This window comes from Cucurbita pepo, chromosome 1 (assembly GCF_057944985.1).
Source record: "Cucurbita pepo subsp. pepo isolate OVF chromosome 1, ASM5794498v1, whole genome shotgun sequence".
NCBI lineage: Eukaryota > Viridiplantae > Streptophyta > Magnoliopsida > Cucurbitales > Cucurbitaceae > Cucurbita > Cucurbita pepo.
Genome location: NC_141798.1, coordinates 18,108,745 through 18,131,184, shown reverse-complemented (window position 1 = coordinate 18,131,184; position 22,440 = coordinate 18,108,745). Strand labels below are relative to the sequence as shown.

General features: G+C 35.9%; 2 protein-coding genes and 1 non-coding gene across 5 annotated transcripts; 1 reads left to right on the top strand and 2 right to left on the bottom strand.

Annotated features, from left to right (window-relative positions):
* Positions 1-4,996: 4,996 nt before the first annotated feature.
* TRNAL-UAA (transfer RNA leucine (anticodon UAA)) lies at positions 4,997-5,079 on the top strand. The gene has a single exon. It is a non-coding gene; the product is annotated as a tRNA-Leu (tRNA).
* A 1,251-nt stretch (positions 5,080-6,330) lies between these two features.
* Positions 6,331-11,197, bottom strand: LOC111779531 (RNA-binding protein 2). Of its 2 annotated transcripts, none has more exons than XM_023659604.2 (7): positions 11,043-11,197; positions 10,855-10,938; positions 7,669-7,802; positions 7,277-7,589; positions 7,112-7,173; positions 6,935-7,016; positions 6,331-6,724 (listed from the first exon to the last, which is right to left on the bottom strand). In XM_023659604.2, the coding sequence occupies exons 2-7, from the start codon at positions 10,931-10,933 to the stop codon at positions 6,618-6,620; spliced, it is 777 nt and encodes a 258-aa protein (XP_023515372.2). In that variant the 5' UTR covers positions 10,934-10,938; positions 11,043-11,197; the 3' UTR covers positions 6,331-6,617. The 2 variants fall into 2 exon arrangements, with proteins under 2 accessions (XP_023515372.2, XP_023515368.2); XM_023659600.2 differs by having other exon boundaries at positions 11,013-11,194.
* Positions 11,198-12,479: 1,282 nt separating this feature from the next.
* Positions 12,480-21,034, bottom strand: LOC111784446 (Regulator of chromosome condensation (RCC1) family with FYVE zinc finger domain-containing protein). Of its 2 annotated transcripts, XM_023665173.2 has the most exons (9): positions 20,436-21,034; positions 19,070-19,156; positions 17,868-17,957; positions 17,650-17,736; positions 17,426-17,545; positions 14,859-16,961; positions 14,392-14,538; positions 13,480-14,000; positions 12,480-12,906 (listed from the first exon to the last, which is right to left on the bottom strand). In XM_023665173.2, the coding sequence occupies exons 1-9, from the start codon at positions 20,481-20,483 to the stop codon at positions 12,744-12,746; spliced, it is 3,366 nt and encodes a 1,121-aa protein (XP_023520941.2). In that variant the 5' UTR covers positions 20,484-21,034; the 3' UTR covers positions 12,480-12,743. The 2 variants fall into 2 exon arrangements, with proteins under 2 accessions (XP_023520941.2, XP_023520978.2); XM_023665210.2 differs by lacking the exons at positions 17,868-17,957; positions 19,070-19,156; positions 20,436-21,034 and having other exon boundaries at positions 14,859-16,956.
* Between the last annotated feature and the right edge of the window lie 1,406 nt (positions 21,035-22,440).

The window sequence follows — 22,440 nt, the reverse complement described above, 5'->3', positions numbered from 1 at the left end:
TAAAATGGTCAAAACAAGAGAAGCCATTGAAGGCTTCATGTTTGGGTGTGTTGTATTTTAATGGTGTTTTCATAGACTTTATATAGTGTCACACCAACCTCGAGCTCCGACAATAACCTAAGTTTCTCTACACTTTCCTTTCTCTATTATCATACACGTTATGTTGTGTTAAATTATAGTTTGATTCGATCAAAAAAAGACTTTATGTTAATACAAATATCGTTTCTTCATTATATATTCATAATCTCTTCATTTTTTTTTTAGTAAATGTGAGACTTTCATCGTAATTCAAACACTATCTAATATAGTAAACGCGTTTTAAAATTATGAGACTGATCGCAATACGTAACGAGTCATAGCGACTAATGGTGGATTTTGGCTGCTAAGTAGTGTGTCAGTGAAGACGCTGGACCTCCGAAGAAGTGAATTGTGAATAACACAATGATTTTTTTTTTTCAATATTAGAATGTCATTTCAAATGTAAAGTCGAACCCTAAGACATTGACTTGATCATAACGTTTATTTATTTAAAATACTCAAACGAAAGGAATTCAATCACAAAATAATATATATATATTTTTTTGTTGAACGCGTGTATGACATTAGAAATATATAAACATTTTATAATAGAAAGACATTAGAATATTGAATAAAAAAATTTGTGTCAATAACTTTAATATTTGTTTGAACTAAGTCTTAGAAAATGACATTAAGACATGTCGACTTTGATACATTTGTCCAACATTTTTCTTAGGATCTTCTGCACGGAAGTGCGTGTGAGTTTAAACCCCACAGCCAATAGTAGTTCTCTGGCCAACGTGATGTCCTCTTGAGCTAACCTATGATGATGGATGATGGTTATTCACGTATGACTTATCAATTGTATCGATCTGGAGCAAAGGATTTATCTTGTTCAGTGTAAGAACGGTGACCAAGGTGTATTATTTATCTTGAAGACTAATATTATTAGCCTTGATCAAATGACAGAAGAAGGTGGCAGGAGTGGAGATAGTCAGCTTGTTTCTCGAGATATACTTGGTCAAGTGATAGAAGAAGGTAGCAGAGTGGAGATAGTCGGACTGTTCTTCGAGATATACAACAAAAATGGAGCCCTGTTGATGATGGTAAAACGGTCGCGAAACTGCAACCGCCTGTATAAGATACTATTGAAAGACCATCAACATTTTCTAAAAGTATCCATTGGCGTTGGTAGCAAGTGAAGAAGAAACCATTGGGTTGAGAGAAAAAAAGAACTGAAGTACAGATCCAAGAAGAAACGAGAGGTTATTTCAATCAGCGAACTGCAACCTACAGGTCGATGTGTTTCATCAGACTTATCATCTCAACCAAGGAGGCCTAGAGGCAAGAATTGTCTTTTCATTAGCTGGTTTGCCCGAGAGATTAAGGAGGAAGACTTAAGATCTGCTGCACATAAGTGCGTGTGGATTCGAACCCCACAGCCAGCACTTAAGCAATTTGACAGTTATGTTATCACATATATCATCACGTTTTGGATGTAAATAGTATATATTTATTCATACGAACTCGTATTACATTTAACACCAAATACAACTTAGAAAGACAACAGTAGTAGAACAATATAGTTTTATTGTGCATACACATTAGACACAGTCATATAATATATCTAGAACGGGGGCGGTGGCGAAGGTGGGAGGTATTTGGGAGGCCATGGTGCTTGAAGGATGAGCGGCGTCGATACCAACGATGAGGACGTTTCACTTGACGATAGCGTAAAAGTATTTTTGTGACGAAGAGAGGGCAGTGAATAATAATGAAGGTTTTTGATGGGAGAAGATTGGACAATGAGGGATGCAGCTAAGATGACGAAAACAAGAGAGGTCATTAAAGGCTTCATTTTTGGGTGTGTTGTGTTTTAATGGCGTTTTCATGGACTTTATATAGTGCCACACCACACCACACCAACCACTCGGGGTACTAGCTTCGAGCTCAAACAATAACCCGAGTTTCTCTACACTTTCCTTTGTCTATTATCACATGCGTTAACATTTGGTTAAATTATAGTTTGAACGTTTGAACATTTGAACGTTTGATTTTCAGTTTGATTCGATCAAAAACACTTCATGCTAATACAAATATTGTTTCTTGACTTATAACTTATAATCTCTTCAGTTTTTAGTAAATACTATTCGATGTTTTAAAACTGTGAGACTGAGGATGATACATAACAAGTCAAAGCAAATAATATCTACTAATAGTGGGTTTGGGTTACTAAGTAGTGTGTCAGCGAAGACGTTAGAGCTCCAGCAAGGTGGATTGTGAATAGAATAATGACTTCTTCTCCATATTAAAACGTCATTTCAAATGGAAGGTCAAATCAACTAATTAAACAAAGGCGATGTATTCAACTATATTTGTTCTCTTTTTTTTTTCGATTAATTTTTGTTAATTAAGACATTGATTGACTTGATCATAAGGTTTATTTAATTCAACTATTTATACGAAAATTATTTTATTGAACGCATAAAATATATTTTCAAGTAGAAATATATAAAATTACAAAATTATTTTTGGAATAGAAAGATATTAGAATATTGAATAATAAAAAATTGTGTCAATAATTTTAATATTTATTTGAATTAAGCCTTAAAAAATGAGATTAAGAAAGGTCGATTTTACAAAGATTTTAAGTGATACAACCGTCTAAGTTTATGGATATATATATATATTTTAATTTTAATGTGTAATTTGACATACTTTTCATTTACAATTTTTTTTTTTCATAATCTTAATCGGTTACATTAAAAAAAAAAAAAAAAAAAAAAAAAAAAAAAAAAAAACTAGTGGGTATATTATCACCGTTATTCATACTTATATTTAATTAAGTTTACTTAATCTAATTTTAATAAAACAAATTAGTTGGTTTGTTCGAGAGGTTAAGGGGGAAGACTTAAGATTTTTTGCACATAAGTGCGTGTGGGTTTGAACCGCACAGCCATTTAGGTTTTTCTAAATTGAAGTACAAATCGGTGGAGATAGTAAGTTCCTCAAGATATCAAGATATACGACAGAAATGGAGCCCGTGCGTACCCCACAGCCAGCATTTTCTTAGTTTTCATAGTCAATTCCTCAAGATATACGACACAATTGAGCCCGATTAATGAAAGTAAAATGGTCGAGAAAGTGCGTGTATAAGATGTTGACTCGAATAAGTTTAGGGAAATTTTGAGTTGTGGGCAGCTGGACAATAATAGATCCTTCTCTCTGTGTCTCTAAATTAACAAGAAGGATGGGAAAATGCATTTCAATTCCAAAACAATTAAAGCTAATTATGCAAACACTAGCGGTGCTTTAGAAAGGCGGCGGCGGCGATTTACGGGTGGCCTTTATTGGCCATGGCAACTTAGGTATCGGTCGCCTCTGCAGCAGTGACCTCCACCATTTGTATTGCTTCTTGGGTGGCGGTGGAGAGGAGAGATTTTCAGGCGGAGGCGGCGGCGAAGACGGCGGAGGAAGTTGGTATTGATATGGGTGAATGTTGTAATGTGCAGCAGCAGCCAATTGTGATGGGAGATGTAAAGAGAGAAAAGCAATGAGAAGAGATAGAAGGTGAGAGGCCAATAATAGAGATCCCATTGTTGTCCTGTTTCCAATGCCAATATTGGGTTTTGATAATGCCCTTTTTATATGCTCATTTGGGGAAGCAAGTTGAACATGTTTAATGCAAATAGGAACATGCTTGGAAACCCGGTGACCTTTGGCTGCTTGACCTCCACGTCAATCGATGGAGAGATTATAGATCCCAACCCCATCCTGAGCAGATATTGTCCTCTTTGAACTTTTTCTTTCCAATTTTTTCTGGGATGTCCCACATTGGTTGGGGAGGAGAACAAACCACTATTTATAAGGGTGTGGAAACCTTCCCCTAGTAGACGCGTTTTAAAACTTTGAGGGAAAACCCGAAATGGAAAGTCCAAAAAAGACAATATCGGTGAATCTGGGCCGTTACAAATGGTATCAGAGCTTCTTGCTGTCCCCAAAGGTGGGTAGACACAAGGTAGTGTGTCAATAAGGACGCTGGGCTCTAAAGAGGGTGGATTTGGGGGCAGTCCCACATCGATTGGAGGAAGGAAAGAGTGCCAGCGAGGACGCTGGGCACCGAAGGGGGTGGATTGTGATGTCCCACATTGGTTGGGGAGGAGAACAAATCACCATTTATAAGGGTGTGGAAATCTTCCCCTAGCAGACGCATTTTAAAGCCGTGAGGGAAAGCCCAAAGAGGCCCAAAAGCGTTTTAAAGCCTTGAGGAAAGCCCGAAAGGGAAAGCCCAAAGAGGACAATATATGCTAACTGTGGACACCCTAAAATTTAATCGTAGTAGAACAATTTACTTTTATATGCATAAACATTAGACACAGTCATATAATATATCTAAAATGGGGGCGGTGGCGAAGGTGGGAGGTATATGAGAGGCCATGGTGCTTGAAGGACGGGCGGCGTTGATGCCAACGATGAGGACGTTTCACTTGACGCGTAAGAGTATTTTTGTGAGGACGTTAAACAAGGCTATGTATTCAACTACGGTTATTGTTATTAAGACATTGACTTGATCTTTAAGGTTTGTTTAATTAAAATACTTAAACGAAAGGAACTCAATTCCAAAATAACAATTTTTTATTGAATGCGTGTATGATATTTTCGAGTAGAAATATATAAATATTTTAAGATTAATTTTGGAATAGAAAGACGTTAGAGTATTGAATAAAAAAAAAAGTTTGTCAATGACTTTAATATTTGTTTGAATTAAACCTTAAAAAACGACATGAAGAGATGTCGACTTTACAAAGATTTTAAGTGATACAACTGTCTAAATATATGGATAAAAAAAAAAAAATTAGTGTGTAATTTAACATACTTTTTAATAATCTTAACTGGTTACCTTTAAAAAAAATTCGTGGGTAAGATAAAAATTATTAACGCTATACATACTTATATTTAATTTTAATATAACAAATTAGCTGGTTTGCCCGAGAGGTTAAGGGGGAAGACTTAAGATCTTCTGCACATAAGTGCGCGTGGGTTCGAACCCCACAGCCAGCATATTGAATAATGTATGATGGTAAATGGCATGCCCCTACCTCATGTATTATGACATATATGAAAGTAAAAAGTGAATAATAATGTTAATGTTATGTTATGAATGAAAATCATGGGGACCTTATGTTATGCTAGTACATACGTGTACCTTGATATTTCTATGGCATCCAACGATATGTAGCGTGTGTGAGAAAGTACCACACATCCAACCTTACCCAAAACTAGAAAGAGCTTAATGTCATGTTACACTCCTAAAGGATAGGTCACAATTATATTATGTGTGATAGCATTATATTTTTTAAAATAATCAAGTCACGTGCTACCCTTATATTTTTAAGGTAAAGGTAGAGCTCCCATACACAAATCCTTATATTTTTAAGGTAAAGGTAGAGCTCCCATACACAAATGACTATGAATGCTCGAAAGGCCATGAAAGGCAATATAGGGCAATAAAATGCATTGTTTCTCGTTTAGTAATTAACAGGTAATTTATTTATATTTCATGTTAAAAGACTACATTATTTCAAACTTCTTATTTTTGAATTAAATAAGTCTATAGCCTTATTTTAAAGTATTTATTATAAGTTTTCGCATATGTTTTTAAAGCATGCACGGAGTGATATCACTCGTTTAACCAAAAAAAAAAAAAAAAAAATTAGAAGCATTACATCTAAACAGTAGGGAGATTATGGAAAACAAAGATGAATAGATGAACAACAAATCTTCATTCCTTCATGCATAAATCCCTATGAAGTATTAGAAAGGAGGTGGCGGCGATTTACGGCTGTACTCCTTTGGCCACTGCCGCTGGCTAGGTGGCGGGCTGACCTCTATGACTTTGATGTATAACGTATCATCGCCGGTGCTGACTGATTCGGTGGTGGCGGTGGACGTAGCTGCGGCGACGGAGGAGAAGGGTAACTATGGTGTGCAGCAAATTTTGAGGGCAAATTTGAAATGAGCAATGCCACGAGCAGGAAGAACAGAAGAAGGAGCTTATGAGACCCCATTTCCTATTGAAAGCTTAGCATCTCATATCATCCCGTTAGTTAACCAATGTGGAATTGGAAAAATTTCGACCAATTTCTCGAGTCAAAAGATAGGAGGGATGATTGGTCAAATAAATTGAATTGGCTTGTATTAAATTTCACCAACCATTACCATTCAAATTTAGAGACCTGTTAAACTAACGTGATAACCAACCACACCACCACGACATCGTTGTGGAAGAATATTGTATTTTATAACAAAATATTTTCAAATAATTTCAATATGAAATCAATTAAAAATAATCACTTGTGTACTCTTCTTTCAACAAATACCATATTCGTTCAAATTGTTTGACCATTGAAACCCTCTGAATCTAAGCCTCTTAAATTTACATGCAACTTCAATATGGGGTCGTCTAAAATTTGCCTATCTTAACAGCATCTCTAAGAACATATAATAATGGGCGTACAAGCAGAGCAGCTAGTACAATGTGCACCAGAAGATGAAAGTTTCCCATTTAAATTGGTCATCGTCCTGTCTCTCAACCTTATTCACCTTTTTCCGCCCGATCCTCCAGTGCCAGACCTCGGCCCTGGATGCCGTGAGAACTGTAGTCTTAAGTAGTTAGAATCCGGGTCTTGTTCATCCATTTTATAACCTGTGCAGATCAGAGAGTTTTTTAGCATCTCTTTTGAATTCTTTGAACAAAAAGATCAGACTACTTGCAAATTTTGTCCATTTAAAGCAGAAAAATGAACTAAACATGTACCTAGACGTTCATCTTTTCTATGTCGAGTAAAAAGAAGTGACAACGGGAAAATATTGCTTCTATAAAAACTGCAAAAGCATATGCGGAAGAAATTTGTACCTTGCAATGCACTCATGGCAGTTGCTGCACAGGCTGCGTTTGCAAAATCTACAAAGCATAATATAAGAGGGTCCCCACCACGCTATATTTTGAAACAAATGCGACATGAAAAACAAAGTAAACGTTAGCACGTGCCTAGTAGTTATCAAAGGTAAATAAAAAACAAGGGTCTATTACATGTTTAGATTCTTTGCTCACAAGTCTCAGTTCTTTATATCCCACGAAGGGACGGAAAATATCTATATCGACGTAAAGGAAAGCAATTTTTTAAGTAAATAATTGAAAGGGAAGAGAAAAATGAATATAGTTTTGCAGAGGCATCAACACTGAGAAAAAGGATACGAGCTACTTCCCTCCTGGAGCTATCAGACGGAAGTCCTTCAACATATAAAGTGTTTGAGGCATCAAGAGGAAGAGGCACAGTTTCGCGTCCGGGTCTGTTCATTGACTCTACCGGAAGATGATTACCATACTCGATATTCCGACCATTTGGTGCAAGATCAGGAGAGACTGCAGGAGGACGACTCATTACAACGGGATCGGGAATTGAAGGCCCAGGCATTCTACTCCCAACTGGGATTCTGTTTGCAATAGGCCTTCCCATCCCCATTTCCCCGATGGTAGGTACTTCTCCGGATGCAGCAGAAGAAAGTTGCTTCAAAAGCAATTATGACAAGTTTTCAGCACTCAAACTGGATGCAAGAAGAGAAAATAAATGTAGATTTCATTCATACCACACTTTGGAGATAACGATCATATGCTGACCCTATTGCTTGTGTATCTTTCACAGCCGGAGGACCACTACGATCATCACTAGCTAAATGATTGTGCATATCATGCCCGGGAGGAAATCCAGAGGATGGAAGTTCTGAAGACAGAAGAAAGGTCTAAATCCATTTCCATTTTATTATTTTTTATTTTCTTTAAAAAAAAAAAAAAAAAAAGAGAAGAAAAAAAAGAAGAGGAAAACTGCTAACAAAACAAAATGAGCTTATTCCAGACGTTAAACAACAGATGCCACTACATCGAAGGAATAAAAGATATGTCTAAGAAAATAGGTCCAGGACATTACTATAGTAATATTCAATTGAAACAATAATGTTCAATCAGTATAGAATTCCTCTTTTACTATTTAAATAAATCGTTTTAACAGTTCAGTCATGCACATATTCCACACATCTAATCTCATTATCCTCGCAATCCAAAATATAACATTACGTTAAGTTAGATGGACAAGGAACCTCTATAAATCGAAGGTCTAAAGAAACCATTTGCAGATCAAGTGAAATTTTCTTTCAATCTAAAAAAAAAAATCCTCAGTATCTACTTCGGGAAATCGAGTGAAAAATTCCTTCAGAAAGGCTTAAAAACTATAGCAGGATGTCAGCAATTATACATAACAAATGTGGATCAAGCCCAAACAAAATTTATGGAAGTATCTAAACATTATTATGGTAGAAGATCACGAGCCTGATCCTCATGTCTAGGCCAGATTTTGCACAACTCAACTATTCTCGTGGGACAACTGCTTAACTATACTATAGTTACTTGCCAAGGAAATAGGTAGGATATTAAATCCTAGGTGGGTGGCCACCATGACTTGTATTCATTCCCTCTAAACCCCTTTTATTACTTACCTGCCCCTTATTGGCTAGGCCAACCCATGGTAGTTTATATCCAAAGTTTTGGAGTACAGGAAATATGGAATGCATATGTGAACTATTGGATCATCGGTTTTGGAATAGACTGTGATGTTAAGTATGTTATCTAGCATGGTGATTAGAGGGGTCTGAGTTTTAAATGGTCTGGTGATGAATGATATAGTGTTTAGCATGATTAGAGGATCTCAGTTACATGTATGTTTATTCCTAAGTTCATGATGATCCTTGTAACAATTGTCTTTCCCTGCACATTACGCTATGTATGTTTTTCATGAGGTATTATGTTGGAATAGGCTGGGTTCTACTAGAGGGTCGTCAACTAACCTTAGCGGTGTCCTGTCTTTCAAGACTAATACACATAGGAACCATAGTTGGTTCAGCTTTGGGATCAGTCCCTTATATATTAGCTGAAAGTTTTTCATGACGTATTATGTTAGGAAGGTCTAGCTCCATTAAAGAGCGCCACCAACTAACTCGCTTGGTCTTCCAGGAATGACCAGCATAGGCACTATAGTTGATGATCAGGAATGCTTTCATGAGGTGCTATGATGGGATAGGTCTAACATTACTAAAAAGTTGTCAACTAATCTCAAGTGACATTTTATCTACTGGACTGACCCACGGAAGCAATGTAGTTGGTATAGTTTGGGATTGGCCAATTGTTCACTTAGACAGGATGTTTCCATATTTTCAATTAAGGCCCTTATGTATCAGAAGACATTGGCGTATAATTAGCCAGGACTTTGCATGCTTTCAATATCATGAGTTTTAAGTATGAATACAGTTTCAGCCTCGCAAGTGAGGCTACTTACTGAGTATTTTTTTTATACTCATGCTACCTGTCTTTCCTTTTCATGTGGTACATGAATCTACAAGGTGTGTGGTGAGGGCATTCAAGTTAGCAAGACTACAAAGACAAAATCAAACTAAGACTTCCCAGAATTTTAAAATTTTCCAGTTCATGTTTTATGCTCTATACTTTCATTACTTGATTTGTAATTATTTTAAAAATATATTCGTTACGCTTTGAAAATAAATGTTTCATTGGGATCCAAAACTCAAGGTTTCTTCGAATATTAGTTAGTATTTCTTATTGAAACGTTTTTGTTTAGCTTACTCATGCTTCTGTTTTACTTCCAAAATTCCACTCACGATCCATTTGGTAACAATCCTTCCAACTTAAAAAGGGGGTCCTTACACTAATTAACAAGATAACTTCCTTTGACTTAAGTTCCATCTTTCCCCAAGGAATTCCTATAGCATTTTTCAACTACCACTGTGGATGGCATAAGGAGGGACTTAAAATAGGTAGGTGCATTTGGAAAAATATATCGTATAAAGTTTACGTTGGGACTACTTTTCATTTTCTACTTACAACCAAGGCTTCCAGCACAAAGGGTCTTGTTGGTTTAGGGTTTTGTTAGACTAATTACTAGAGTTCATGCTAAGAAGAACAAAAGGGGGAATTCACTTCGAACGGTGATTAGAGTCTTCAGTTTTAGACAGTTTTTATGTTTGAAAAATTGAATAGGAAGTCAGAAAGGGACTTGCAACTTCCCAAGAAAGTTATGTGTGTGTTCCCTTTTTCTATATATATATATATCTTCCTGTAGTTTGGATAGGGTGTGTTTTCCAGGAGAGAAGGTTGGCCCTCTCGAATCAGTCACTCATCAATAGGCTATAATCTCTAACTTGTTTTCTAATGGTAAATAAATGAGATACCTATCAGGTTTTCATCCTAGGGACCTCAGATTGTAATCTTTAATAAGGCCCAAAATCTCCCCACCGCCAAATGTTACTGAAATCAAGAACAAAAAACCCTTTAGTAAGGCCCTTTTACTGGTTTTTGAAGAACTTGGCTGCACATCCACCACTAGAACCAAAAAAAAAAATTGTGTTCTCTCAACTATCAGATGAAGTGCATTGGAGCATCAAATTGTTCTAATATGCCGTGACAGACATCACTCCGCAGTAGTGTTTCCTCTCGGATCAGATACATTCTCCATTCAGAATTTTCAACTACAACTTTATCAGAACAAACCCGAATTCAATTGCTTTATGAACACTGATTATTCACAACTAAATTAACAAATCAAAACAAACAATACAAGAACGGTTTCATTAGTTTTCAGACACTTCTATGGAATTAAGCCCATCAAAATTCACCATCGAATAGCTGCAATACCATCAAACGCAACAACAATGCTCACGAATTCAAGAAAAGAAACCAAATTAAACATAATAAACACATAGACATACCATATTCAGCACGAGGTCGTTTAAGCATGCCAGGCGAGGGAAGCAGAGGCTGTTGCCGATTCCAATAATCATCCGCCATATATGCTGCAGTTTTTCAAAATTAGAGCTTCAAAGAGAGGCAGCAGACAAAGGGAAAAATTGGAGACAAATGTATGAACCTTCAAGCAGAATTTAGAGATTACTAAAACCCTAAAACAGGCGATTAATTTAGAGCTGTGCGTTGTTGATTCTAGACGCAGAAGCGAAGCCCCACGAACACACTACGATCCGATACGCAAGATCTCCCCGTAGATATTACGCGATCAATTACCAAATCCCGCACCGAATTACCGTAAAATAAATACCTGTTTTATTTTATCTATTTTCTTCAAAACAATTTCATAAAGAACGTAAACTCCTTTTTAAATAAAAAAATAAAATAAAATTTTGTTTACAAATTATTTTTTAAATTTTCAATCTTTTTTAATACAAAAAATAAATAAATAGTTATATTCTTTTAAAATTTTAGATTCTTTTCCATCTATAAGAACCTCAAATTTAACATTTATAATTTAAATTTTTAAGAAAATCATATATACTATAATTTAATATATTTAATTTCATTATTAACTTTTACTAGTCAACCAAGGGCAACTTCGGGAATTTACTAAAAAATGTGAATAAAAATGAAAAAAAAAATGGATAAAAACAATAGAAAATATTGTTAGACGAACATGACTCTCCACAATGGTATAATATTATCCTTTGAGCATAAACCAATGTGGGATTCGGCTTATAGAGCTCTCAAATAGCCTCCCCTTAATCGAGGCTCAACTCCTTTCTCTAGAGCCCTCGAACAAAGTACACCATTTTGTTCGACACTTTAGTCACTTTTGACTACACCTTCCAACCTCACAATTCTTTGTTCGATATTTGAGGATTCTATTGACATGGCTCTGATACCATGTTAGACGAACACGACTTTCTACAATGGTATGATATTGTACACCCTTTTTCAACACTTTAGTCACTTTTGACTACTTCTTCCAACCTCACGATTCTTTGTTCGATATTTGAGGATTCTATTGACATAGCTTTGATACCATGTTAGACGAACACAACTCTCCACAATGATATGATATCGTCCACTTTCCTCCTCCAACAATTATATTTTGTTATTTTTAATAAAATTATGATTTTCCAACATCAGAATTAAAACTAAATATTTACTGAAACAGTGAAAGAAACAAAAATAAAATAAAATGGGAAGCACTCTACATAAAAGCATGATAAATGCTCAATCATTTGAACTTTAAAACAAAAGTTATGAATTTGACTGTATTTTCTCTCCTTTTTCCTGGATGGATATGGTTTGAAGGTTAAGCGAGTGGACGAACATCATCCATTACAATGAGAAAAAAACACAAAAGAGACATTTCCTGTGTGCATAAGAGGTTAAAAAGAATGAGCTAATCGCTGTGCCAACCAAGACATTGACACGATCAACTTCAGTACATGAGCAACAAAGACAACGACAACGACAACGACAACGACATTCCAGCTGCTAAAGAACCAAATTCTGATTTCAGAAATGGCCTAGGGAGAGAGAAAGAATGTGGTTTTATAGTGAGGGTGAAGAAACAAAGAACAAAAATTTCTCTTCTTTGGCTGCTATAATCTTAATGGATGATTTTTTATATACACTAAAGATTCAACAGGTCGTAAGGGGTAGAGGCAGGCAACCCATAAATAAATTGGACAAAATAATTTGAGAGAAGGGTTAGAAGGAAAGAACTTTTATGAACAAAGGTCAATAGATTCTACTTTTCCAATACCATTTTCTGATCATCTTCAAGCTGTAAAATGGCTGGCTTGGAGTAGGACTGCACTGGATTCATCCGCCCCCTTTGCTAAAGTTGCTGGGAAGCTATTGAAATTGCATCATCCGCCCTCTGTGAAGTCAGTCCCGAAACTGAAGACTTGTCGGAGTTCCGAACGTTATATCTCTTGTATACCTTCTCACGGTTCTCTGACCACCAATTTTCTGCTTGATGCTCTCCAAATCTTCTCCGGCTGTAAATGCAATTGTAATACACATTATATGAACAGGCATTGGAGCTTTTTAAACTCGACCTCAGATTCTAATACAAGGCATTAGATGTCGAAAACCATGAGCGACATAGTTTAGAGTAATTATTCAAGAAATCTAAGAGTGTCCCTGCCCTACAACTTTTAATATGGAACTTTTGAGTATATTAAAATCACAGAAGAAGGCAACCTAAGGGTAGGGGTAGAGCAAACTACCGACCAAGGAGGAACTAACACAAAAAAGCCATCCAATTTCTAACAAGTCTGCCCTACAATTCCAACATTATGGGCATTATAACTATAAATAATTGTAAAAGAATTGACAGAAATTATTAGTACCATTCAAGTTTGTCCAAAAAGATCGTATGAGTTCATGTTCTAGATATCATGGAGGCCATTTTTTTTTTTAGAGTCCAAATTAAACTTCGGCACATGGATTGCATATTTTCACCCAATAATTCAATCAGAAACTAGTCAAATTGCAAGTCACACCAAAGAGACAAAAATCACTGTATTTCTAGATGCTGAAACCCAAAAAGAAACAAAGAGAAACATCACCTGAAGCGCACACGTTTTAGATCCCGAGTACCATCCCGTAGAGCCACAAGGGTAATATATACACCAGGCTCATATTGTTCAATCCATTCAGCTTCAACTTGAGTAGCATTAGCCAGTACAGAAGTTTTGGCTCTAGAATTATTTTCACCATCTTGTAAAGACTCGGGCTCCTTGCCAACAGCTGTCACCGAGGCACTACTGCTTACTGGCTGAGCTCTTCCACTATTTGGCAGTCTAGAATCTCGACTGTCAATTCTATCTTGTTGCAGATTACTTTCATTCGTTCCAGAAAGCTCCCTGGATGAATGAACTGCGCCATAGCTTCCTTGCCAAGCAGCAGCCTCAGATGCCGTGGGAGATGCACAGGAGTAGCTGCTAAGTGAATCAGATCGTGAATGACGCTCTCCATTCATATTCAAATGGTTGACGCCGTTTGACTCCAAACCATTTGAAAGATGAACTGATCTCATTTTCTCAGCATCATATACTCCAGGAGGTAACCTTTCAGCCATATCTTTAAGCTGGAACAATTATAGGATATAATCTACTATTAGAACCACAAGTATTCTTGTAAAAATATTTCACAGGATGGTTAAGCATTGAGGAAGAAAAGAAACAATTATAATATAGTGATTATGTCTATTAGAAGTCCATGTCATTTCCTCTTATTGCTCTAGATTATACGCATCATCGTTCATTCAACCACACCAAGAGCCACAAGTTAATTCTTTATGTATTAATATTTTATGCATCAAACACAAAGACCACACGCTTTACAGCGTGATAGTCAAAGTGATTGTTTGTAAGAAATTTAATGCATTCTTCTCTTTGTACTCCAATAAAGATCAACCAGAAGCTCCAGAGACTGAAAGCTTTGTAGAATAGGGGAAAATGCATTCAAAAGAAAATGACCTGGGCGGTAAGTAACTTGATGACTTCTTTGGCCGCTTTAGATTTACCAGATTCCTCTGCAGCCACTGCCATAGCTTCTCGTGTTTTCTTCATAGATTTCTGAAGCTCCATTTCCTGGAGTTCACATCTCTGCCTCAGGCTCTCAACCTGTATTATTAGACATCAAGATAAGATCATACTCCGTCATAAAGCCAAATTCATCAGAATTGCACAAATTTTATGAGCCAAAAGGAACAGGACAAGTTCGAGGAGAATTTTCTTTTTAAAGAACTCTGTGACTATTCACCTTTTTTTTTTTTTATCCCTACCAATTAAAAAATGAGAACAATCTCCTATGGTTCTGGAGTGGGAAATTCCTTGCTGTTTCGGGATCTTCTGGTCTTAAACGGATTGTCTCTTATCTTTACACCAGGGGAGAAGGGTGATGGAAAGGGAATGACAATCAGGAGGGGGGAAATGGCTTTTACCTGTGAACGTAGTTTAAGCACTTCATGATTCAAAAGATCATTTGTTTTCTTCAAACCATCAGTAATACTTTTGGAAAAGGAAAGTCCTGACGCTGTAGGAACAGGCGTAGCAGATCGAGGAGGGCTTGGTTTCCTTGAGAAAGGTGACACAGATCTGGAACTCACTCCAGAAGCAGTAAGGACAGGTTTAGGAGCTGTTCGTCGCAGATCAACAGCAGTTGATAATACAACATCTCTAAGCTGCAATAGTGAAGGTGCTTGAGAGGATCGAACAAGGGAGAATGTATCAGCCTTCTTTCCTTGTTTAGCAGCTTTGTTGTCTAATTGCTTTATCAAATCCATATTGGAAGGCACAGACTTAGATATTCTCATATCACTCTTGTCAATCCTATCTTTGTTCTCAGCTGAGAGGCGAGGCATAGCATTTTTCCTATTATTATTACTAGCTTCTGATGTCTTGATCAGTTTTGCATAGCATGAATCACATACACGATATGGTTTACTGGGATTAGGTGCAAGTGCTGCTCTTAATGCTTTTCTTGAACTGCAAGAGTGGCAGTGGACAAGTCCACAATTATAACAGTTGTGTCTCTTCCGTGTAAACCCAAATGCCTGTCTGCAAGCAGAGCACTGTGACTGCTCAGCACTAGAAACCCATTTGTGATGACAAATGGCAGCTGTGTAATTTGAACCACATGCTATATATTTCACATGTCTATCCTTCAAAGCTTCTACCAAAGTTGGTGTCTTCCGATCTTCAACATCACCATGGCCCAATCTACCATTTGCGCCCTTTCCCCATGTATAAACTTCATTTTTTGATGTTAATACCACCACATGATATGCACCGCATGAAACTTCTTCAACGGATTCCCCAAAAAGCTTATCCTCTACCAAGCAAGGTATCTTTCCATCTGCACTGGGATTCCCAAGTTGGCCATAAACAGTACTTCCCATTGAGAAAACTTGTCCTGAAGTGGTCAAACCAACAGTAAGGCTGTGACCACAAGCAATTTTGTGAAAATCATAATCAATTAGTGCTGGCACACATGTGGGTTTAAGCCTGGGTTCCTTATCTCCATGCCCCAGACGATTTTTATCTCCATCACCCCACGTAAACAGTTTGCCAGATGAAATGCTCGCACTAGATTGTGTCACAATAACTTCAACTACAGCAGAAGTATGCCACACCCCACATGCAACGGCAATTGTCCTCAGGCCTGATAAGGATTCCACTTCCTTTGGATATGAAATATTTTCTCGGTCTCCATGGCCCAGTGCACCAAATGTTCCATCACCAAATGTGAAAAGCTGACCCATCGATGTTACCAAAGCTGTATGCCATGGACCACATGTCACTGAAGCAACTTGAAGTCCTTCAAGTGGACCAGAGACTCTCTTTGGTATCCAATGGCTGACATCACTGCCATGACCAAGAAGCCCTGCATTATGGGTACCATCACCCCATGTATAAAGTTCCCCGGTCATTGTAACAGCACATGTGTGGAACTCTCCACACACAACAAAATCAATACTACTAGCTGCCAAAGATTCAATCATACGAGGTTGACTTGCATCCTTCACCACACCATGGCCAAGGCGGCCTCCAGATTCCTCTCCCCAAGTAAAAACTTCCCCTTGCCTTGTCACCAAAGCAGCATGCCTGACCCCACAGGCTATATGATGTATGTCTAGAACAACGTTAGACTCCAAAGGTCTTGGCAGAAGTACATCTGTCCTCAAGGTCACATAACTACTATTTTTCTCAGCCCCAATCTTCACAACATTGTCACCAACAATCTCACCCCATATGTATACATCACCTAGAGCATCACAGTCATCTGGTGCAGACCCATGACTAGAGGTGCTGGGAGCACTTGAAACACTAACACGCATAACATCAGAACTAGACCCCTTCACTTGCATGCTTGTTTGGTTTAATGATACATGAGCCCTTTCAGAGTTTGCAATGTAATTTTCAGGCCGAGAAGTCTTCAGAGATTTATTTTCGTTGAGACTAACAAAAACTTCTGGAGAGCTATTATCTCTATTCACACTGTGTGAACTGTCACTTGGGCTATTTGAAGTCAATTCACAACTGTCCTGAAATGACATCAGTAAACCATGTATTAAACAGCTTTCCACGAGGAAATTCAAGCTATATGCAATATGATATTATGCATATTTCTTTTAACAATACGTTTCAAAAAGAGTAGTGTTTTTTAAGGAGTGTTCTTCAAAAAGGGAATTCAAATTGGAAAAACAAATTAAATTAAAACCACAGGGAATGAACTTCTAGAATTGTGTGTCATGATATAAGGATTATTACATCAATCCGAGTAAATGACGGGGGCAAAGGGAATGCAAGCAGACTGCACGAGGTACAACTTAGTTCCCAGTTTCTATTAATGTCTCAATGCCTATTCTTCTCTTCAGTTTTGCTTCTGTTGTAGCTGCATCTCCATTTTTAATTGAATTTTTATTTTTAGGATAAGGAACTGAGTTATAAAAGGCTTTTTCTAGGGAACAAAAGAATCTATAAAAGACTTCCAAGAAAAAGAGTTTACATCAAGATAGAGGCCTCCATCACTCCAGCCATCAATCTTGGAACGTCCACCTTGACCAGATGCTATTAAAGCTTTCAGGCCTGCAATCCAAGCCTCTGCCTCAACTTTATCCTTACAAATCTAAGGAGCAAGAACATATCACCATTACCATTGAATCAAAAGACCAGTAAAAGAAAAATGACATTTTAAATAAGCACAAAAAGAGAAAAATGTTTGTCACCAACCAGATCAAGGGATCGCTTCCCGTCGTTGTATATAAGGGAGAATGATAAGTAATCCTTTTCAGGACGAAGATATCTTTCAAAGACAGCCTGAACAAATTCCATGTAAAAGTAAAATAAATATCAAGGACTAAGTAACAACGTGTGCTAATTACATCACGTAGAAAGAATAATTATTATAGCCGAGCATTAGAGTGATAACAAATAAATTAATATCTTACAGTTCTTTGTCCAGGAACAATTTGTGAGATTGAAGCTAACTTCAAACTTCTTTCGCCTTTACTTGAAATCCAGATCAAGGAAGATTCATCCTGAAAATAGAAAAAATAAACAGTAATAATGCAAGGAATACTATCAAGCCACTGGAAACATAAAAAGCTGAAAAAAATAGTTACAATATTAACAAAGACCTGATAAATTTCATTATTAAAACTGAATCTTCATTGCTCCAACTTCCAATATTAAACTTCCAATTGAAAAGATAAATTAACAGATATTCCTTATTAACCACCCGTTATTTACAAAACAAATAAATTCCTCTCGTAGCAATGTGCATCAAGCCAATAACAATAGAATTTTCAAAATGGTTGACCTAATTTGCAGGATAATTCCAGAACTCTGGTAACAACACCACAAAAGCACATCAAAGTTTTTGGAATTTTTTTTTTAATGTCATTGTATGTGTACCTACATTAATGCTCATGTGTATACAATTTAGTTGACAGCCAACTTTCCCATATGCGTACATCCACATGAAGTCTATGGAAGATCATTAAGATTCTTCTCTACTGCAACCTCTCATACAGAACCCAAAGAACATAATGTGTACCGAACAAGCAAATAATAATCGTACTAAGTTGCAAGATTTCATCAAAATGCAGCCAAAAGTTACTCTAATAACTGACTTTCTTTGAGATAATGAACCAATTATTTAAAATCATGATGCCACTTACATTCTTGCGGATAAGAAGCCAGTAAACTGAATAACATTTCGTTCAATATAAAGTGAAAACAGCGATCAAAACAGGGATAATAATTTGAGTTGCAAGGTTCTCAAAACTCATGAAAGAAAGAATCCTATGCAGTAGATCACTCAAACACAATAGAATTTCCCTATATCATATTCTGATCAAGCTTTAAAAACATTAGAAAACCATGTTCTTAAACTCTGTTCTAGTATTCAAATCACAAAAATTGGTCCCTAGTTTCTTCCGAGAAAATGTGATCAGCTTTTAGTAACTAAATAAGTCACTGAATAGCAGCAACACAAAAGCATTGCAAAGAGAGATGAGCAAGTATTTCCACCAAATTCTCATCGATAGTGTAAGCTAATTTGGAAACTACCAAAACAGGAAATAGAAATGTCTAAAGGATACAAAGCTTTGATAAGACTAATTAAAACCACTATTGAAATCAAACTCACACTAGAAAGCCTGAATGGACAGAACTTTGGCTTTCCTTTACGACCATATTTAAGCAGTTGAGCACCCTTCTTCAATGTAATTAATGCCTGCAAGATGAAATCAACCTAGTGAAACTACCGCAAAGAGGAAAATGAAATTATAAGCAAGGTTGGATATTGAACAATGGCAGAGAAAGAAATCTGTCTTGGAGAATTTGGTTACAGCTTCACAATGGGGTTGAAGAAGTAACAGATGGAAATATTTGAGGGAAAAAAAGAATAGGAAGAAAAACCACTATAATACCCTTAGCCTTGAACATTAAGTGCTCAAAAATCACAGGGCCATCCATGACAGGTCAGTTCTAAATAACGCAGGTTGTCACAAATTCCATAACAGATTATTTAACAAAAATAAAATCCCCAATCAATTTTAGAAAACTAAGGTAAGTTAGCAATAGCGTAACGTGATTCGCTTCAGAACTTAACTAGCAGCCAGTTCTGAGTATTGGCATCCAGGTTACTCTTACAGCTTAGCGCACTCAAAAGTAGCCATGGCCAATCAGCATATCTCCAGTTACCAATATATGATGTTAAATCCATCAAATTATTCTATTTTGAAATGTTTGGAACTTAGCTTCTAACAATATATATATTACCCCAGTGTACTAACTAAAATGTGGTAAAATGGAGTTCTACAGTTCAGAACTAAAATTAAATACAAGGCTGAAGAATTGTTCCCACAGTCATGAGTGCACAACGGTAGAAGGTACTGAATCAGTATGTCATACAGTTAAGGGAGTGTTAAATGTCCGAGCAGCGAGAAAGAAGTCCCAGATTAGTTTACACTCTTGTTCTCATCCCAAAATGAACAAAAAGTTAACAAAATAGACTCAACCATCTGACCAAAACGAAAAGAAAGGCAAAGAATGATTAAAACTTTCAACAACCAGTCTCTGAACTGTATAAGAAGAAAAATAAATCTCGAAACATGATTTGATTAGAAATAGTCCTCTTTGCTGGCTTCAAATTAATCAGAAAAGCTCAATTCCGAATGAATTTAATCAAGACATCAAAGTTCGACATGTGCTGAACGCCAAAGATCTACGACTTCGTATATCCAACAGATTTCAGTCAATGTAGACAGAGATGGAGAGCCCAAGTTAAATTGTGTATTTCAGAGAAAATATGATGAACCGCTTTCTCTTCCACGATTCAATTTTGACCAAGAACATCTCAGCAATTCCGAACATCCAGCTGATGACGGTAGAAAAAAAATATTTGAAGTTTCGGATAATAGAAAAAATCAACGCAAGAAATTCGGGGACCCAAAAAACATGAGCTCAGACCGATGAAGAAAATACGCGGAAACAGAGAGGAGAAAGAAGACCTGCTGGATATCACGGTCGGCATTTGCATAGCTAGAAGGATCTGCCATTCCATGTGAAAAAAACGCCAAAATACCACCACCCACTCCACCGCTCACCGGTCATCCTATACGGCGACTAAATCTTCCGTACACTAACATCAACGGTCACATCAGGCCCACCGCAGAGCTCTCTCTCCCTCTCTCTCTCTCTCTCTAAAACTCTGACAAACAAAAACAAAATTTCACATCTCCCTCCCCCTCGTCCTTCCCCAAAAGCTTCGTAGATCTATGACGCTCCTTCGAAACCAAAGTCCTAGAAACTCCATTCGAAACCAAAGTCCTAGAAACTCCATTCGAAACACAGAATCAAAAACATCCTCATACCTCGGCCTTAAACTCTTGAAATGAGAAGCAAAAACTGAAATACAGCCTCCAAAGCGGTTTCTCAGAAAACAAAGATGGCTTCACAGCAAAGAAACCGCTTCCGACGGCGACAAAAAACCAGTCCTGGAAGCCGCCAGTGACGGAACAAAGCGAAAACCGGCGGAGGAGACAAGGAGTCTAGAGAGAGAGAGAAAAGACGTAGTCGGAAGTCTGTAAAAGTACAGAGTCAAAGACGGGAAAAAGAAGAAAACCAAATAAATCCCCAAAAAAAATTAATTAAAAATAAAAAGGAAATGTATATTATAAATAATTAAATATTTAAAAAAATACTATTTTTATTAGTTATATTCTAATTTTTAATAGAAAGATTTATCAGTTTCTTCCATTTAATTTATTTAAGGAAAATTACAGATTTAATTTTCAGTATTTAAAATTTAATAAAAACCCAAATCAAATATTTATATTTTAATGCAGTTGACCGTCGACATTTGAATGTTTGACTTTCATATTATTTTCAATAAAAAATTTAAATCTTCGGTCAATTTTTTATTTAAATTTTATAATATAAAATTTATATGTTTATATTTTTTATGCCAATTTATGGAATTTATAATTTTTCTATTAATGCATTTTCTTAATTTTCTTTTTTATTTATTTAAAAAAGGCAATGTAATCATCGTTTTCAATGTATAATAAAAATTAAATATTTATTTAACAAGTATAAATTTGATTTAATACCAGACATTATTGTAAAATTATGCTTTCAAAAAAATAATTATTAGAAAATTATAATAAAATTAATAACTACACCTGCTTGAAATATAGATCCATAATAATTTAATTATTATTGAAATATTATACGCATTGAATGGGAAACTATTTTAAGTTTTTTAAATGTAATTTTTTTTAAAATATTAATATATTTACCTTTTAATTTATTATTTTGGGTAATTAAAAATAATATCTCAACCCAATTTATTTATTATTATTATTATTATTATTTTAAATTATAAATATATATTTTAAAAAGCATAAACTTTATATTAAAAATGAAGGCTATGGTTATTAATGTGAATGTTACATTAGAATCTTATAATAAGAATAATAACATGACAAAAATTAGAATAGCAATAATATCACGTGATTAGTGGAGCATCATTTTAACTTGTTCTATAAGCAATAACTATAATTCCTTACACATGGAAAATGGGTTTTTATTTTTATTTTTATTATTTAATTCAAATATTTAACCATATATTTCAATTATCTAAATTATCGATAATAATAAATGTATTGTTGGCTTTTTGGCCTTGATCTCACTTTAATTAATTTCAATCAATTAATTGATGTTTTGATGATAACAAACCTACTTTTTAATTATTAATTATTTTCAGTATTTTGAACTGTCCACAGTATAAGGTCGGGAATAACAATTTCAACGATTTTTCAATCACTCAAATCAGAGCTAAAACGAAGAAATTACAGTCGAGACAACATACCCGACGTGATGATGTGGCAGCAAAATCAAAATGATGGACAAATCAAAATATATCAAAGTATGACATTTATGATTTTGGGAGAGTAACAAATGGTGGAGTTTTTCTTATTACTATATTTTTAAATAAAGTTATTTTTACAAAAT

What these genes read in the sequence shown, in the direction of transcription:
- LOC111779531 (XM_023659604.2), bottom strand. Translation starts at nt 10,933, where the DNA reads ATGGCGGATGATTATTGGAATCGGCAACAGCCTCTGCTTCCCTCGCCT. An exon ending in ACGACCTCGTGCTGAATATG is followed by an intron (nt 7,803 to 10,854) that starts GTATGTCTATGT and finishes TTCTGTCTTCAG; the next exon opens with AACTTCCATCCTCTGGATTT. An exon ending in TGCCATGAGTGCATTGCAAG is followed by an intron (nt 6,725 to 6,934) that starts GTACAAATTTCT and finishes TGATCTGCACAG; the next exon opens with GTTATAAAATGGATGAACAA.
- LOC111784446 (XM_023665173.2), bottom strand. Translation starts at nt 20,483, where the DNA reads ATGGCAGATCCTTCTAGCTATGCAAATGCCGACCGTGATATCCAGCAG. An exon ending in CCGACCGTGATATCCAGCAG is followed by an intron (nt 19,157 to 20,435) that starts GTCTTCTTTCTC and finishes TTCATCTTGCAG; the next exon opens with GCATTAATTACATTGAAGAA. An exon ending in TCAAGTTACTTACCGCCCAG is followed by an intron (nt 14,001 to 14,391) that starts GTCATTTTCTTT and finishes TAATTGTTCCAG; the next exon opens with CTTAAAGATATGGCTGAAAG.